At 36.9% G+C, this 18,763-nt stretch overlaps 2 protein-coding genes across 4 annotated transcripts in view; one reads left to right on the top strand and one right to left on the bottom strand.

Moving 5' to 3' along the window:
- The window catches only part of ddb1 (damage-specific DNA binding protein 1), a 55,932-nt gene extending 48,537 nt beyond the window's left edge, over positions 1-7,395 (bottom strand). The window contains exons 1-6 of the mRNA XM_024295722.2: positions 7,197-7,395; positions 5,176-5,324; positions 4,778-4,894; positions 4,457-4,678; positions 4,215-4,329; positions 2,408-2,505 (exon numbers count right to left, since the gene is read on the bottom strand). Of these exons, the coding sequence (XP_024151490.1) occupies positions 2,408-2,505; positions 4,215-4,329; positions 4,457-4,678; positions 4,778-4,894; positions 5,176-5,324; positions 7,197-7,257 (762 nt within the window). The 5' untranslated portion in view covers positions 7,258-7,395. The remainder of the gene's footprint in view (positions 1-2,407; positions 2,506-4,214; positions 4,330-4,456; positions 4,679-4,777; positions 4,895-5,175; positions 5,325-7,196) is intronic.
- Positions 7,396-8,254: 859 nt separating this feature from the next.
- Positions 8,255-18,763, top strand: part of cfap70 (cilia and flagella associated protein 70) — a 19,704-nt gene continuing 9,195 nt past the window's right edge. Inside the window, exons 1-12 of one of the 3 annotated variants that reach the window (XR_002921788.2) lie at positions 8,255-8,425; positions 9,473-9,659; positions 9,927-10,022; positions 10,106-10,191; positions 12,225-12,404; positions 12,527-12,685; positions 13,732-13,826; positions 16,518-16,590; positions 16,742-16,879; positions 17,055-17,213; positions 18,355-18,441; positions 18,549-18,640. Coding sequence is in view for 2 of the 3 variants with exons in the window: in XM_024296165.2 (XP_024151933.1) it covers positions 8,354-8,425; positions 9,473-9,659; positions 9,927-10,022; positions 10,106-10,191; positions 12,225-12,404; positions 12,527-12,685; positions 13,732-13,826; positions 16,518-16,590; positions 16,742-16,879; positions 17,055-17,213; positions 18,355-18,441; positions 18,549-18,640 (1,424 nt within the window). In the remaining variant the exon portion in view is untranslated. The remainder of the gene's footprint in view (positions 8,426-9,472; positions 9,660-9,926; positions 10,023-10,105; positions 10,192-12,224; positions 12,405-12,526; positions 12,686-13,731; positions 13,827-16,517; positions 16,591-16,741; positions 16,880-17,054; positions 17,214-18,354; positions 18,442-18,548; positions 18,641-18,763) is intronic. The other 2 variants (XM_024296166.2, XM_024296165.2) reach the window with 2 other exon arrangements.

Genomic DNA, 18,763 nt, shown 5'->3' with positions numbered 1-18,763 from the left:
CGATAAGCTGGCGGGAATAATAGTCGTGATTGAAAATGGTATAAAGCTCCCAAAGTGTGACTCATCTGGCTGTACTCTTCCTTCAAATTAGGTTGTTATTGTCACCGTCTGCTGTACGAGTGCAGTCAATTTCTCAGTCTATTGAACCCTCAAAACGTATTTTTAGTACCCCTCATACCTGCAGCATTCTTAACTTCTTTTGTTAAGACATGAATCGTCTCATATTTTCACACGCCTGACGTACACCACGACCGTTTCCTAAAACCAGATTTTCCTCTGTGTTTTATCAAAGTTGAGCAGTGCACCATTTGGTCTTTAATTGCTACTTTCATACTTTATTATCACATATTTTGATAAAGGGCCTATAGTATGCTATTCTTAAGTCTTTCAGAGTAAACTAAATCCATAAAAAACTATCATATATTACCTTTGGCACACTAAAGAATGTATTTTTTATGAAATATTAGTCATTTTTGTAAACTTTTTTCCTACCCAGAAGTAAAACGGCTCGATCTCTGAGACTCCGCCTTTCTCTCCTTGAGGGTAACGCCCATTTCATGATGAAATGTAAAAATGTTGTTTTTTGGTGTTTTTAACACATTCTTGTTGCATTTGTTCCGATTATAAAGGACATATAGCTTAAATGTGCATTTCTGAGTATTTCTTTTTTCAACTTATTGTGAATCAAGAGCAGCGTACAAAAATCGTATGGAAAAGATGTAGAAATTACACTGGGTAAGAAACAAGCTTCCTGTTCCATTCTGATGCACCCACTTGTAGACAAAAAATCCATGTACATCTTTATTTTCTGGCTCAAAACTGTACATCTGGATATATTGCTCACCAATTTTTTACCACTAATATTAGGTTGGAATTGTAAGCTAGCGGGAAAGCCTGTAAACAGAGAGCTCTCTGCAACAGGGAGGGGAAGGAGGGCGGGGTTAGTCCCGCCCACAACTCAGATGTGAATTTCTGATAAACTCCTGCTGCTCTGCAGAAACTATGTCTTAGAAAATTACAGATTTCTGGGTAATCATTTTTTATAATTAAAACAACTGGAAACGCTTTTACAGTAGATCAAAAAATTATCAGAAAATTAAAAATAAATGCTCATAACTTATCCTTATGCACTGATAACAGAAGAATAAATGGTTTAGTATCACATGTTTTACTTTAAAATACGTTTCACTGAATATGAAAGCACAATAAGAAGATCCTTCACTCATTTCTTGTGTTTCTTGCCTTTTAAATAAAAATACAGATGAATGAACTTCCATATTTAATCCATAAGAACGCATGGAGACATCAGTTTAACAGAAAAATATCAGAAATGGGCTATGTGATCCACTTTCCACATAATTTTATTTTTAAGGAAACATGGGTCTGTGTTAGGGGTGGGCGATATGACGATATAAAATCGTCTTATGATCTCCAAATGTGTCATTTTTGAGAGATCGTTTTATCACGATCTTCTACGAAAAGCTTCAAGAGCGAGAAGGCAAAAGCTTGTTGACTGTGACTTTAAATCTGAGCTGCTGCTCCTCCCTGGTGTGTTTTCTTTTAATACATTTAAAATTAGAATAAATATAAATATTTGTCCAAGATGCATTTACTTCTTTCAACTAAAATCATTATAATTCCTTTTTTGTCAATTTGAATTTATTTTAAAGAAATCGAGATAAAATCAAAATCGTGAAATAAAATTGAAAAAAAATGTGATTTTCTTTTTTTGTCATATCGCCCAGCCCTAGTCTGGGTCTTCATGGGTTAAGTTGCATTAATGAAACCAAACTCAGACTAATCTGCAAAACTAATGGTTCCAAGTCAGAACCAAAAGTCTGTAAATTAAAGGATTAAACCTCTAATATTCTTTTAAAAATCCTATGAAATTGTGCCACTAGAGCCCGCACAAAGAGCATTCAGAAGGAGCATGCAGAGAAGCGATCTTGAATGTGTACCAAACAGTACAGACTGGAACTTGATCTAAAATAACACTGGAAGTGACGGCATACGGGGGGGTTTAGTCATCACCAGCCTCCAGATACAACTTAACATCCATTTCAGGATTCATTAAAAGTGGGCACAGATACTTCAGACTCTCCCAGAGGTAGCGGCGCATTAGTGTGCTCACAGCACAGATTAAAAAAGGCTGGTTTATTTCAGGCTGCACTTATTTTTATTCTCCAAGAAAAAAAGAACTACAAAAACCCTCATTAAACTTGTCAATAATTCGCTGTAAGTCTCTCCTGCATGTAAAGACGACGTCAATCTTTAGTGATCGCTGAGATGCTCATTTCTACTAAGAAATAAAATAAATGACTGAAACGTTTTTTATAAGTCTAACCATAAAACTTTGAATGATGGCGACATTTAATTTGAATGGACAACAAATACTAGTTTGTGTTACCTTGATGGTAGGAGGTGCAATGGCCAGGTATTTGTCTCCGTTGTGGTAGGTGATGGACTCCTGTCCTATGATTATAGCTCCACCAAATGGCTCAGGCACTGAAATACAGGCAGAGGAAGGAGAGGTGAGAACATTTTACTCATGTGGGCCAATGGACTCGTGTGTCTCTAGGGATGAGTACGTCTGGATTTTATTGAGTGTCGGCGCCAAACAGGAACTTTTAAAACAGTTAGGGCACCTAAAACCGGTGCCTCAAAAAATTGAAAGTGTGACAAAGATCGCTTGAATGTGCTTAACACGCTTAATTTACTTCTGACAGGCAACCATGCAGCTGCATCACCGTATTCTGAAACAAAGACGTATTTCTCCACTCATCACCATGACGATGGTCTTGATCAGAGCATTGGACATTTTGCTCTCATCAATCAGACTGAATATGAGTCTTTTGTGTGAAGTAAAGCCAACTTTTTGCTACTTCACACACCGTCACGGTCTCACCTATTCCTATATGACCCCGCCTACAATCTCTGGAAAGGTAAAATGATTGGCTGGAATTGTACAACTGATTGACATGTCTAAAATAAAACATCTAAAGGAAGTACTGAAATTTGGGTTTTCTTATGGTACTGGTTTAACTGTATACATCAGTACTGTTACCGACTTGGCACAGAGCTTTGTTTCTCTCTATCACTGCACTCACCGGGTAACTTTATAATGAGCATCAGCGTTGTTTGACTGTGTTAATTCTTTAAGAGATTATTTAACAGAGATGTCGCCTTTGACAAAAAGAACACGCATTTTTTTAACCTACCGTAGATCTTTAACACAATCAACATGAATCAGCTGATTATTATTAAAAGCGGCTTTTCATTCCCTGAGACAGAATCAGTTGGTTTGTGTGGCCCGCGTCAGCCCTTTACTATAAAAAGTGTTGCTTTTCTCTTCTTCAGAATCTACAGGACTTACATTAATTGATTCCAAAACTGCAGAGGAATACCCAGTTATTACTTCATTCATTCGATTTATAATCATTCGGGTTCAAGCCCATCAGAAGGGAATCGCCCCGATCGATGCAAACTATGATACAAGCTGATGATATCATATATAGCTGGAATTTTATGACCCCAGTACAATCACACGCATATTACATAATTTAGCCTATACTTATTTTGGGCGATTTTAAAATGGAAAGACAAAGCAGACTCCATCCAGAGAATATCTGTTTCCACGTCCCAAGATTTTGAAGAGAAGATTATTTATTATTGTATTCTAAATACAAGAGGGATTTGACATTAAATTATTCAAATTCAATTCCCAAAATTTAAAAAACAAAACAATATTTTTGCAGCATATTTATTTTTAAAGCAACTATAACTTCAGCTATATTTGATTAAGATCTAGAGCCGGTGAAAAATAATTTCAAATGTAACCTTTTTAAAGTATATTTGTTTGGTATGGTGAGGTTTTTACTATGCAAAAAAACCCCATAATGTGCCACCGACTTTATCTTGTCTACACCAATAATTAACCACAAACCTGGAAAAGCGCAGATAAATCCAATTCATCATTATTATTATTATTAAAAGTTTATGGCAAAACGTCAAAAGTCAAACCAGTCAACCTCAGTATGAGCTGCAGTAGGACACAGTACTATAGATGTGATGGCCGATCGCTATGAAGTTCAAACCGGGCATCAGGGTGTAAGAATGGAAAAGGGTTCAAGTTCAAATATAACCTAAACCATATTTGGGTTCAAACAGATTGTTATTGTTGTGGCAGATTTGTTTCCGATAAGGCAGCGTCCTACCTGGAATGACCATCGATGCCTCGGCCTCCACGTTCTCCTGCTTCCATGGACCTTTGTTGAACTCTTTCTCTCTCAGAGAAACCTCGTAGGTCTTCACATGGCGTCCCTGTGGGTCCTACCAGACAAAATCAACGATCACAAACCTTCCAGCAATACAGAATTAAGGAAAGTCGCATTTTTATTTAATAAATAGCACATATCCGAGATGTTTGAAAATACGACTCATTATATTGCATCAGTACCTGATAGATGAAACACACAGTTGGAGCCTGGCAGCCGTAGAGGAAGTGCACATCGATGACCTGCAGCTCCTCCAGACGGATGTTGAAGGCTTTGAGCTCACGGTTCTCGCGGTCCAACGGGATCACCTTGAACAAACCGTCATACAGCCTCAGACCAATCATGCGACACTCCGGATCCACAATGCCGATAATGCCAGTCTCTGATGGCCGTCCAATACGGTCCTGCAAAAAAAAAAATTAAATTGGTATGTTCTCAGCTCCTACAACAGCCACTGACCTAACTGTAACCTTTAGCAGAAGATAAAACAAGAGCTGGCCCACCTGCACATTCCCATGAGCGCGGGTGATGATGTCAATGCTGTCTCCGTTCTGTTTGTACTCCAGGATGCAAGCGTTGTACTTGGATGTGAGAATGAACAGCAGGTCCTTACTCTCACCCTGAAACCCAAAAAGCATTATAACACAGAACTACTACTTTGATTTGAAGTGTTAAATGATTAAAAAAGGTTAATAAAATAAAATTGGGAACAACCTGGGTGATTTTATTAAATCTGTTTATTCTTTAAATGTGCCAAGTATCAGATGGAGACTCTATCAGCAGATTCTCAAAATGAAATGACTCCAAACTGAAGCCAAAAAACTGATTGGGACTGTCTTTAAAAAAAATTATCAAACTTACACTACAATTTTATTTCCTGGCAACAGAAGTGTATGCTCACCTTTGGCCGGAAGAGTTCCATCACAGAAATTCTGCCGTACATGCCAACTTCCTTGACAGGCCGCAGACCTTCTGCTGTGACCACATAGATTTCCAAACGTGTGTTTTTGGCTATGAGCAGATTGAGGTCCTCTGCAGATGTGAAATGACCTGCACACAAAAAAAACAAAGGATCATGGGAGACAATGATCTAAGATCTCAGATGTTCTGAATGACTCTTTAAAACATTTTAATACTATTGAGTCATTCCATAATTGGAGGACAATGGGCTTTAAAATTGATGAAAAGCGTACCTTCACTTTTAAGATTTTCTGCTACATGTTCATCAATAATAGAAAACTGTCAAAAGATTGATAGTTCAGCTTACAGATCAATTTGGCAATTTTTATTACATTAAATGCATGGTGTTCTCAAAACTTGGAGCAAACCTGTTACCATTTTTGCAGGCAACAGGGTTAAAAATATGTACTAATGTTGGCTTTCTGTCAGGAGTAGAACCTTGTTGTTTAGCTGTTACTGATGACAAAAAGAAACTTGTGTGTACAAGTTAGGAATCAATAATAATAGAGATAAGGGCTGCCACGATTAGTCGACTAACTGACGACTAATCGACCATTAAAATAGTCGACAGCGAACTTAACAGTCGATTAATCGTTACGTAATATTATTTGGAGTCAGAGTGTAGTAAAGTTGAACAAAGTTGTGAGCATTCAGCACCAAAAAAATGCCCTTTTTAAAATATTTGAGTCAGTGAGACCAAAACTATATCTTCAGTAAAAAAAAAAAAAAAAAAAAAAATAGTTTCTTGCAGATGTAGAACTCATTTGATTTAAGTCTTGTTTTATTACCAGAAACTAAATGTGAAAAGTTTAATAAACTATCATCTTAATTGTCTTTATTTGTAGTTAGCTTAAAGCTAATTATGATTAAGATGTGTTCTTTACATCCACTTTGCGCATGACCCGATTAGTCGACTAATCAGAAAAATCTAAGAAAAGAAAGAAAAAAAATCCTCAGTGATTAGTAGACTATTAAAGTAATAATTTGTGGCAGCCCTAATAAAGATGGCAATCAAGCAAGTACTACTAAAAAATAACATTTAAATGCAATTTTAACTGTTTTATTTAAAATTCAATATGAATATTGGGGATGGGTCAAGGTCAAAATGGCATTTTAGGGGGAACTCCAGACTTGTTTTGTATTTTAAACTATTTTCAAACATTAATTTCTGTTAGTTTTTGTAGATTTTGTGTCAAGATAAGTACATTGGGCCAGAAACTACATCTTTTAATCTTTTGAAAGTGAAATATTTGATATAGGATCATAATAAAACTTAAAAATAGCAATCATAGTTGAACTAACCCAACTATGATTATTTTACAGCATAATTTTGACCTTGTTTACAATAATTGTGTTGTTTTATTCGTGTGTTTTATTTTGTAGAATATTTCCGATGCAAAGAGACTTATCTGGTTTACACTTTTATGAAGTCAACAAATTTATTTCGTTATTTATTTATTTTAAATGAAGACTGCAATCAACAGATTTTAAATATATATGATTGCCTGATTTCATAATAGACGAGCTGGGATTATTCACTAATGCTAATCTAATCCTGTCTGCTTTATCGCTCATATTCGTTGCCAGTGAACTTAATGTTGTATTTTTTTTAGCATGTTTACATGAGTAGGGTTTGTGTGTTCCCTTGTCTATCCGAAGGAAATGCGTTTTGGACGTTTGCTATGTCAAACAAACAACAGTTGTCGCAACACCGGAAAAAATAAAAATAAAAAAACGAGTATCCTTTGAACAGTTCAGAGTCTCCGAAAGCATTAAAAGTTTTCCCTGCGAACCACACAGACCGTAAACTCCGACGGACTGTAAAAGTTAACACTTGGTTTAGCAGCAGCTAGCATGGAGCCCAGGCCCGTGAGGCAGAGGCTGTAGCGCGGGAGCTCGGTTAGCATGCAAGGTGGCCCATCTTTCCGCGCGGCGCAGCTGCAAAAAGATGCGCATTTTTACCTGTTATGCAGGCGTTGACTGCTGTAGGCTTCTGCGCTGTTACCACGTAGTTGTACGACATTTTGAAAACCACAAAAGACAAACACAAGAATAGTGTTTTAGTCTCACAGAACTAACAAATTCATTGATAATAAACCTCCAGGAAACAGTTTTCCTCGTCGTGAACTGTTGATGACACGTGAGTTAGAGCGCCACCTGTGTCTTGGAGGAATACTTTATTTTTCTTCTTCTTGCTGGGGTTTAGCGTGAAGGCGCACATTACTGCCACCTACTGTGTAGGAGTGTGAGTCGGAGTGGGATGCTTTCTAACTAGATCAAAAATAAATAATTAAGGAATATTTTCGTTTTAATCAGTCCCACTTGTGACAAATATGGGTGAACATTTTAATTCTTAATCTCTAAATATAAGTTTGACTCTGGGAGTTTAAATTCCAATATTTAAACCCACAAATGTGGCCAGATTGTGGCAACGTTACATATGGGCTAAATTCATCCAGAAAACGCTTCTTAATTGTCTTAGTCTTTTGCTTCCCCGTTTCTATGAGTCTTAGAAAGTATTTTGCCTTTATTTCTCAAAACCTTTTTCAATTCAATTTGACTGCTCCAATGCCAGAGCATTGGTAACCTGGATCATTTTAACCTGGACTTTCATTTGTTGGGACGACAGGGACACCTGCTGTTTCCTTGGCACACTTACATGATACAAATATTAAAATAATAATAATAATACAAAAGAAGAAGAGAACAAAATATAAAGTGTATGCAGATCAAAATTTATTTTTAAAATGAATTTGGCAAAGTGATTTGCACATACGAGCAATCATTTCAAATCTGCCGTGCGTTGTGTTCAAGGAATGCCTGTAAAATAGACACAAGCCCTTTTATTTGTTAACCACCAATCTTTTTAAATTGATTTAGAGTTATTTTTGTCACCTTTGATTGATTTTAAGATTATTTTGATTCGTTTTAGCATCCTAATTATAATATACTCTTTGGTTTGCGACATTTGAGTAACGTTTTATGTTATGTTGCGTAAAGTTCGAGGTTTCCTAAACCTTACACCATCAGAACGTGTTACCATGGAAACACCTTGTCTCAGACAACTGAGCTCGACTTAGCAGAGTTGTTTGATGTAGTTTTTTGGTATTAAATCAGCAATGGAGACGCCTGATAAGACGGAAGAGGCTGTTGTAAGCATAAACATTTCCGTAAAGCAGGGACAGAACGTGGTAAGTTGATAAAATTGCATGTTAGCATGAACGACGGCATTCGATTTGAGTCAAAAAGGCTAATTAATTTAGCTTACAAACTAGTTTTCTCACATGTACACTCGTATTACAGCAGTCCTTGTTTTTAATTATAAGTCTGAGTTACTTTTAAAAGTTATTAACAATATGGGGCACGTGTTTTTGGAACATAAACGTCATAGAATAGAATAGAATAGAATAGAATAGAATAGAATAGAATAGAATAGAATAGAATAGAATAGAATGGAATAGAATAGAATAGAATAGAACTTTATTGAACCCACACGGGAACATTTTCTTGTTTTCATGGCTCTATTGAAAACAGCAGATAATAAATAACACTAAATATACATAAACAATTTATAGTTATTAATAATTAATTAGACACTGATATACATACTTATGACAACACTTTGAATAAGCACTTTGATCAAATTTAAGGCCTTTTTGTAAAAAAAAATAAAACGGTCAGAAAGATGTTTTTTTTTCTTCGTTTTTTTCAATGGGAACAGAAGTCTCATGAAGATAGACGCAGAATAAATGCTGCAAAATATTATAAAATCTTGAGGGAGAACCTTTTGTCCATCTGTAAGAGAACCCCGGCTTGGGAGAAGACTTCCTTTTCACCAAGAAATTGATCCAAAGCATACTGCAAAGGCTGCAAAGGAATGGTTTTGAGCAATTTTGCCCCCCTCCCAAAAAAAAATAAAATAAAAAATGGAGCAATAATACAGACGTAAACGATTAATAGAGACTTATTCACTCAGACTCAATGTTTTGATGGCACCCAAAGGTGCTTCTAAATATTGACTTGAAGGGAATAATTATGCAAACAATTAAACTTCTTTATATATTTTGTTTCCTTCTTTGTGGGATTTTGTTTTCACTTTAACATTAAAGTTTTTTTTTAACAAACTTTTGGCAACAATCTTTATCGACCACGAGTGAGCTATAAAAACTAAAATAGTACTCAATAAGAGGTAATACATCCATCACTGATGGTGTGTGAACTGCATCTTGTCATTTCAGCATGGACGGAAGGCAGGCAGTTTTCAGAGCTTTCTGCAGGCTGCATTCAATGGAGAGGTTCTGGGAGAGTCGGAGAAGAAGCCAGGCGACCCTGAAGGGCATCCAGTGGACTACAATTTTACTTTCCTCCTACAACTCCCGAATGACGCTCGGACTCGGAGCGACGTTGCCCAAAAACCAGTCATGAGTGAGCTTTGTGTGTCTGAGAAACTAAAAACAGTTTTTAAAATACATTTTGATATGAGTGTACCTGACGATGTATATAATACTGTAAAACCCTTAAATCAAATGTGTTTACTTGAAATTTATGATTGTATTTATGATTGTATTTAACTTAAAACGTATAGTATGATATTGCATCACTTTACTTACATGTAAACTACTGAATTAAGAGGCCTAAAGTTTTGATTTGCATAAAGTTTATCAGAATGAAAGTTGTCCTTTATGTGTTTAGTCACAGTTCTGGAGCTCCTTCCTGAGGAGAAGAAGTCTAAGATAAATACTGTGGCGCTGGGTCAAGCAGCATTAGGACTGATGCCACTTCTGCAAGGTGCAGTTGTTTATCATTTTAAAAGATCTGCTTTTGTGGGACTGGAAGTGGAATTTGATCTTCATTTATTCATATGTGAACAGGTCAGAGCAGTTTCTCCTCCATTCTTCCGGTCAATCCAGTGAACAGCTCCTCTGTCAGAGACTCCCAGCTGGGCTTCAGTCACAAGGTTGGTTAGTTAGTTATCCCGCAACAGTAGAGATACCAATAATCACATGTTTGCAGTTTGCATTATTCAAATATTGAATATTGTTTCATTTGGTACCAAAATATTGATTACTAGATTATTTTTGCAATTCTTCTTCCTTACTGTGCATTAGAGGGAAAATTTAGCCCCCGCAATTAACATAGCAATTGCCTGCGAGCCTTAGAAAGCTGTTTGCAGCTTTATTTTCTTTATCTAATTTTGCTTAAGGTGCTGTACTTATAGTTTTTCCTTAAAGTACTGTCTGTGTTATTTTTAGAAACTTTTCAGAAAAGTTGCAACACTCCAGTAATCCTTCCAGAGATTCACTAAAATCGTCATCATTTCATGGAAATCCAGGTCGTGTGTCACAAACAGGCAGACAGCTGGTTCCATGTGCAGCAGGTTTATTAGTTCAGACAGGAAATAAGTTCACAAAGCCAAATCAGGGTCAGACAGGCCGGGGTCAATCACGGGCATGGAATCATCCAAGAAGAGAGTAGAGTAGTCAGAGTCCAGGCGAGGGTCAGGGCAGGCAGCGAGCAATCAGATGAAACGGTCAGAAAGAGAAGATCAGGTCCAGACAGAAACGCTCAGTAATGCAGGCATAGAGCAAGGTTCTGTGCCGTACTTAAGTGACAGGTGGGTGATTATCAGATGAGTCAGCTGGGGAATGTGTGCTGGGGTTGCTGGGAGATGTAGTATGGAGATGGCTCCCACTGGTGTCCAGAGGAGGAAACAGAACTCTGGCTCCTGACACCGTGTCACACAGCCACTACGGACATTTTGAACATATTACACAAATGAAAATTTGTCATACATGAATATTTGCAGAAAAAGTGAGAAAGTTGTGCTTTTTATTTGAAATTTCCACAAATGTGGCTGCACGGTGGCGCAGGTGGTTAGCGCTCTCGCCTCACAGCGAGAAGGCCCCGGTTCGAATCCCGGCTGGGACCTTTCTGTGTGGAGTTTGCATGTTCTCCCCGTGCATGCGTGGGTTTTCACCGGGGACTTCGGCTTCCTCCCACCGTCCAAAAACATGCTTCATGGGTTCATTGGTGACTCTAAATTGCCCCTAGGTGTGTATGTGAGAGTGGATGTGTGTGTGATTGAGGCCCTGTGACAGACTGGCGACCTGTCCAGGGTGTACCCCGCCTTCGCCCATCAGTAGCCGGGATAGGCTCCGGCACCCCCGCGACCCCGAATGGGAAGAAGCGGTCCGGAAGATGAATGAATGAATTTCCACAAATGTATCACAAATGAACCACTTTAAAAACCACAGAAGGTGTAGGAATAAACCATGCAGAGGACAGGTTAACCCGCGCTTCATTGAATTTCTTCACTTTAACTCCAGTGATGGAATTATGTACCTGTCACACAATATGTGAGATGTGCATGAATCGCTCGTGATTATTGAGCTGTTTATATGCAATTCCTTAGTAATTCGTGTATCAATTACATAATTATAACTTGATATGTGCGCCGTATACGCCATACAAAAGTTATACATTGGTGGTTCATGTGTGAAAAGTCTTTTAGACACATGTGGAACAGTCACAGATTTGCTTATACTATATGCAATAATCATGCACAATTGCGTAAAATTTACGTCATGATTGCATGTAAACTATATAAATTGTGCATAAACTGCAACCGACCCAAAATTTTGAACAGCTCTAAACAGAATTCACGTAATTATGAATTATGTATGTCACGCATGTAACATGAAAGACTGAAATTTTACATGTGGAAAATGCGACTATATGTATGTAGTGGCTGTGTGACGCGACCTTTACAGACTCATTTGCTTAAAGATCCAAAATTTACATTTCAACTTTTTTCATCTTTAAACTCTAGTTGCCTTTTTTGCCGTCTTTTGTGTTTATGTTAAAAATGAATTACAACCTTGTAAAGCACCTCCTGCAAAGCATGTAACTGTTGTTTTTATTTGAGGCAAGATAACATTTTTTAAAAGAAACACACAACATTCTTGCATTTTATCATCTGATCCTCTTTAGCAGCCGAGCCTGGACGTATGTGTGAGTGTAGCTGATCCACTGCTATCCGAGGATGAACTGTCTTCCTCCAATTTCCTGAAAATAACTTTGGATGCAGTCTATTCTGTCCCTGAGTCCTGGGTTCCTGTTCCCACTCCTGTCACATATGCTGCTGCTCTGGAAGTCCCTCTCACTGCAGAGGTAATTTTAGCCATCACTTCAGTTTTTTTTCTCATTTGTTTCATAAAATTATTTATCCCAAAAGAATATCTTATCACGGTCAAAAGGTGCACATGTGATCAAGGTATTTCTTTATCTGTCAGCAAGATCAAGTGGTGATGTTCTCTGAAGGGCAACTCAAACCAGGAGGAGACGACGATAAAAAGAAACTGATGAACCATCAGAGTGTGTCTAAAAGCTACCTCCAGCATGATGTCCAGTTAGAGCAACCAGAAAAAGATGAAGAACCAACCAGTAAAGAGGTAGTCACACACGGGCAGCCATTTTGTTCTAAACTTTGACAAATACTACGATACATTTACACTAGTGCTGTCATGTCATTACTTTTTTGTAATTAAATAATTATGTAATTAATTGTTTTGAGGTATTTTATTTAAGTTTGTGACATTGTGGCATAGAAAAAGATCAAAATAAAACTAAAAAGGTGGCTTTATTAATTTTTTTTATTTTTTTTATCATTATTATTATAAAAGATTTTCAACCCTTAATTTGACACTACCAAGGGGTAATTATTTTCAATCTTGAACAAATAAAAAACAAAAAAACAATAAAACATCAGGTCCAGAGAGCTCAATTTACTACATAAAAAAACAGTAGGAAGAGTTTTCTGAGCAATCCAAAAAAATATATTGAACATGAACGTCTTATTAATACCATAATTCAAATGTTGATATACAATATTACACAGTTTACCACAACAGCAAGGCAGTAGAGAAGACATGGGAGTGATTTTATAGTTTCCTTTAACTTATCTGGGTAAATGTAATAATTTTAAAGACTGGAATGAATCAGAAAAGAAATAGAGAAGAGAATGGAACACACGGAGAAAGAAATGAAACACAGCGGAGGAATTGAACTATTCACACTTTGGACTTTGTTATTATTTTTTTTAAATAAACTTTTGCTTCATCATTTGGATAAAAACAAGCGCTAAAAGGTGAATAAAATTATGCTTGTTTTAACTTCTCATGAAAATCACCTTTTTTTTAAAAAAGGAGCAAGAGCGGTTCGTGTAACACATGCTAGAAACATTACCAGGAACACATGACCCAAAGCGTTTTTCTATCCGCTTTTGTAACAAAAAAAACAATTTAAACGTAAAAATAAAATAGGACTGAAGTTCTAATAATTTATTCAATATTTATATTTTTTCTTAAACGACCAGCGGGATAAAAGGCTCCTCCAGGTGTGCATAACACGGACGTAGACATCTGTTTGACAGCCTTAATTTATACTACCAAGCAGTTTGAGAGGCAGTAACATTTACAGTCTGAATACATGTGTGCAGGATCAAGTGTTTTGCCATGAGGCTGAAAGCACAAAGAGCAGAGTGAGCTGGGACTCTGAGATCTGCTGCTTTCTGGATGCAGGAGGAGCGTCCAGGTAAACTACAAAGATCTTCAGTTTTTAAATTCTGCTTAGAAAAAAGTATTCTGTTCATGCAAATTTATTTTTGGCAGATTTTATGGGTTTTACTATTTCAAAGAACATTCATAGACTATACTGCTTGAAAAAAATAAAATATATTGAACTAATGTAAATTCATTCATGAATTATTTCCTGGTTTCTTCTTTTGTCAAATGTTTAAAACTGCATTTTGATTTCTGTAAATGACTTTTGTTTTCCGTTTTCTGGAATTTTGATTTCTAATATGCAATATTGTTTTTTGCTTTTATAATTCTTAATAGAACTTAAATATGTTTTTGCATTGAGTGATTTGCACTTCAGGGCCACCGTAGTTTACTAACTTACTCCAGAACTAACATGGCCATTAGTTATTAGCATGTTTCCTCCATTCCTTTGTATCTATCAATCAGAAATGATATTTCTTTTTGTACATACCACTGTAAATATTACTTTCCTCCTAAATAGGGTCAACATTTCAAATTTCTGTTTGCGCTGTTTTTGTTCTCCTTCAAATAACCAATATTTCTATAGCATGTTAGCAGGTAAAACGTTGTATTACAAACCAGCACATTATGCCAGAGAAACTTAAATTGAACAATTGCAACCAAACAAAATGTACAGTGGCCAAGAGACCTCAGTGTGAGATGCAAATTAAAACTATAACTCACATGCATTCAATAACTGTTGACACCTGCAAAAAAAACAAATCCTCCATCAACTGGACAAAACCTCGGTCCAGCAACAAGCACAATGTGCTGCGGATTCAAATGACAGTGCAAACAGGAACACTTAAAAACTGCAAATGAAAAAACAAAACTCTTGTCAGTGTGATGGCATGGCAGTGCTGGCATAAACTGAAATTAGTCTTTATTTTTTAACTGAAGAAAAAGATTTCTTGAAAAATCAATCACAGCAGTCTCTTCACAGGGGTTAGATTCATTTGTTTTCAAGTAAAAGAAAAAACGCTTGAACATTTGTCTTCTGGGAAATAATTTCAAATGGATTCAACCCTCTAGGCCCGGACACATCTATTAGATGTCTAAATCCTAGATATTTCAATGCTTACAGCTGTAGATATGCGTTATGCATCTGATAGACATCAAATATCAAAGTGTTCATGGTTTGGGAGGGGGTCTGCGTAATTGGATCACAGTACTATTTTGGGGTTGTTTATAGCGAGGAATGAACAAAATAATACACTTAAAAGCTCAAACAATGTACTTTGCAAGACATAGACCCTTCAATCTCAGGTACATCTTAGCAGGAACCTGTACTACTTCTTGGAATGTAGACCGTTGTGATTCCTAGTTGTCTGTGAGTGAAAAGGCCACACGGTGGCGTAGTGGTTAGCTCTTTCCTCTTACACTGAGAAGAACTTTGTTCAAATTCCAGCTGAAATTGTTGTGTGTAAAGTTTGCATGTTCTACCTCTACAGGTGTGGATTTAGTCATTCTATCTCCCACAATAACATGTTTCAGAGGTTAACAGCTGTCTGCAAATTGCTTCTGCATGTTTGTGTGGCCCTGTGACAAACTGGAATGTTGTACTCCACCTTCAACAGCAGCTGTATTAGAACCAGCAACCCTGTGACCCCAAAGGGGATTCAGTGGTTCTGAAGATGGATGAGAAATAGCAGTTTTTATTTATTTATTTTTTAACTCATAAATGTTTTTTTAATACTCTAATAGACATATAAAAATATCCCAAAAAATGTGTAAACGACTACAAGTAGTTGTGTGGTAGACCTCTATATGCAGAGATCTGATGGGTTGGGGAATACTTTTGGTTATATGGGAAGGATGGATGGATGGATGGATGGATGGATGTTTTCCACTTTCTTCCCATCACAGCAGATTTAGAGGTGTGAATTAAACACAAATTGTTGTGTTTTATTTTTGTGAAATCTTTACAGCTGTTGTCAAACTGATGACTTTTTTTCGGTTTTGGAGGTGTTAAGTGCTCTGTCTGTGCGAGTTGTTATGGATTGACTGGCAGGAGAAAACTACAGGACTGCTACGCTTTTTTGAATTTATTTTTGATATTTTTAAAAACTATTTTACATTTCTACTGCTTTATTCTTCTGTTTTTATTTCAGATTGATATAAAAATATATGAACAAACTGATAAGTAAACAGTATTTAATTTCAAATCCATTCACATTTTAGCTTCATAAAGTTCAGCTCATTGTTGTTTTTCCACATCAAAATAATACAAATTGAACATTATGAAAACCTCATACCACACTGTACGGTCAAATGTCTGTGCTAGATTCAAAGTGTTTCCATACATTGGACTGTAATGATGGATTGATCAGTTTTTGCTGACATCACACGTGTGTTGTCTGCTGTGATGGAAATTGATCATTTTTACATTATTGTAAAATAATGCTACTGTACTTCAATCCAAATGCTATTTTCCAATAGCAATAAGATCAGTTTATTTCATTTTGAAACCATTTTCTAATGGTGTTGGTTGAGTCAAGGAACAACTTTCCTCAGACCCATCAATGTGGTCGAATCATAGGAATAGAAATGAATTTGTCGATTAATCGTTGCACCCCTAACAACTAAACATGGCAGTGGGTCACTTTTTACCTACAAGACAACACAACATTGTACATGCAAACAAGCACATGAAGATGAGTGACATTATTCACCCACTTTCTAGGCTACAACAGAAGATTATTGAGAGCAGACTGTGGCCAGTGGAAGTCATGAGGTCAACTTCTCCATTAGCAAAGGTCAGTAATTATTTGTTGTATGTTTTCAGTTGGTAAAAATATGACCAACAAAAGTTGCTATTACAGTAATATGCAGCTTGACTGGTCATATTTGGAAAATTCCAGTATTAAACCTGAATGGACCAAAATATATGAATCTATGTGTTTGTAGCTGGGGAGTGACAACTCAGAAATACCTTTCCATGGCGTGGCTTATGTGGACTTCGGACCGCTGCTGTATCCTGGAGTCAGTAGTATCAGAGGAGCATACGCCATTCAGGCCTTCTCTGAAGCTGAGCTGCTAAATCAGGTTACACATCAACACTCCTGATTAAGACCTTGATTTTAATGCCTGTGACCTTTCTAAGAAGGTGTTTTCATTAATATTCCACATACCCAATACCCTTTTTGGGCTAGTTTCAGTGGCAGGTTGTTTCCAAAGTGTGTTTGTCATTATGTATTTATTGTTTTGTTGTTGTTACAAGGCCAAGAGGAGTGTAAGTGTGTTGAAGGAGCAAGCTAAAGCAGCAGCCAATCAGGCCAGATCCCGTGCCAACTCGGCTGCTGGAACACAAAAAAGAACTGGGAAGAACTTTGATGGGAACTACATAGCAGCCAAGGATCCCAAAGAGCCCGCCAAAAAGGTCAGAAATGTTTCTTGATTGTCCAAGAATGTTTGGCTAAAAAAATTGTAAGCTACATTTTTCCCAAAAGAAGTAGAACACATTCATTTGATGTATCCACACTCTACTTGGAGTGCCAAGCAAGGTACTTCTAAACTGTACTTCCCCACTGATTATGTCTAACTGCGACTTCCAACCACTCCTTTATCTTAAGCCTCGCTCCCACTTAGTCGTCCGGTCTTGTCTGGTACGGCATGGTCCAGTCTAGAATGGACCAGGATTTTCACGGTAAATGGTAAATGGTAAATGGCGTATACTTGTATAGCACTTTCTACTCTCCTTCGAGGGCCCAAAGCGCAACAGTCACAGACCCATTCACCCATTCACACACACATTCACACACGGTGCATGCAGGGTTAAGTCAACAATAACAATGGAGGTCATCCAGATGCTCTTTTTTTTCTGCTTGGCTTTTGGTACTTTGTATATATACAGAGCATTTGTTGTTTGACAGAAGATTGCCGACGGCGAAGAGGAATAGTTTCCTTCTTAGGCCTTTCTTTTGTCGTTATGACCTTCTACCAATCAATGGGTTTCAACAGGAGCTTTGCTTTAACCGGTCCGTTCCATTTTTCTATGGGCCTACAACCAACAGGGTCCAAAAAAATCCAGCTTAGTGCCTCTATTTTATAATGGAAACAAGACATAATTGTCTAAAACTATTATTTATCTCAAGACTCTTTTCAAGTACTTTCACCAGAGAACTTAACTTTGGATCAAAAATAAAGAGAAAGCAACATGAATAAATCTTGAAAAATGAAAACACATGCACCTGTGTCCCTCTCACAAATGTAATCTCTTTTGCCATATTCACCCACTGACCAACAACAAATAAGAAACACAGCTAGAGTGAACTTTTGATTTGTTCATGTTTGAAGTATTAAATAAAACTTTTTAGTTCATTGAAAAGCAAAACTAAGTGAACACACACTCAGTAAAGTTGTACAATAAATGTATTAGCAGTGCCTTACACTATTTAGTTAAATCAATAAATAATGTTACTTTAAAGCATTACTCCCAACACTGAGTACTCATATTTCATGTACAAGAAAGATTTTGTTATTAAAGCCAATTCTACTAAGTTGTGTGTTTAAACACCCAGCAACCTTCGGGCAGCAACAGAATGGCACCAAATGACACTGCCACCAGTCTGGCTGAGAATGAACCACAACTCAACGTGGAAGCAAATGTGAGATTCCCTGTACAGCAACACAACTCACGGTTAACACTGATAAACCCAAAAAGTCGTTAATACTCATTCCCTCTAACATTTCATTTCCTGTATGTTAATGACAGATGTACTTGGAGGCCAAATCCTTCATTGTCATTAAAATAGCCTTGGACAAACCACTGGTGGCACAAATATCTCCAGAAGAAGTGGCCAGAAGGTAATGAAACTCAAACCCTGAATTAAATGTTCTTATGACGATGAGTTGAGAAAACATGTTCTTGATTGAGTTCACTTTTTAACTCCCTTATCATCAAATAATGGATAGAAATTTCTTTTTTTT

Source organism: Oryzias melastigma, linkage group LG3, assembly GCF_002922805.2.
Source record: "Oryzias melastigma strain HK-1 linkage group LG3, ASM292280v2, whole genome shotgun sequence".
In the NCBI taxonomy this organism is placed as follows: domain Eukaryota; kingdom Metazoa; phylum Chordata; class Actinopteri; order Beloniformes; family Adrianichthyidae; genus Oryzias; species Oryzias melastigma.
Note: the sequence above shows the minus strand (reverse complement) of the source record. Positions and strands in the feature narration are given on the sequence as shown.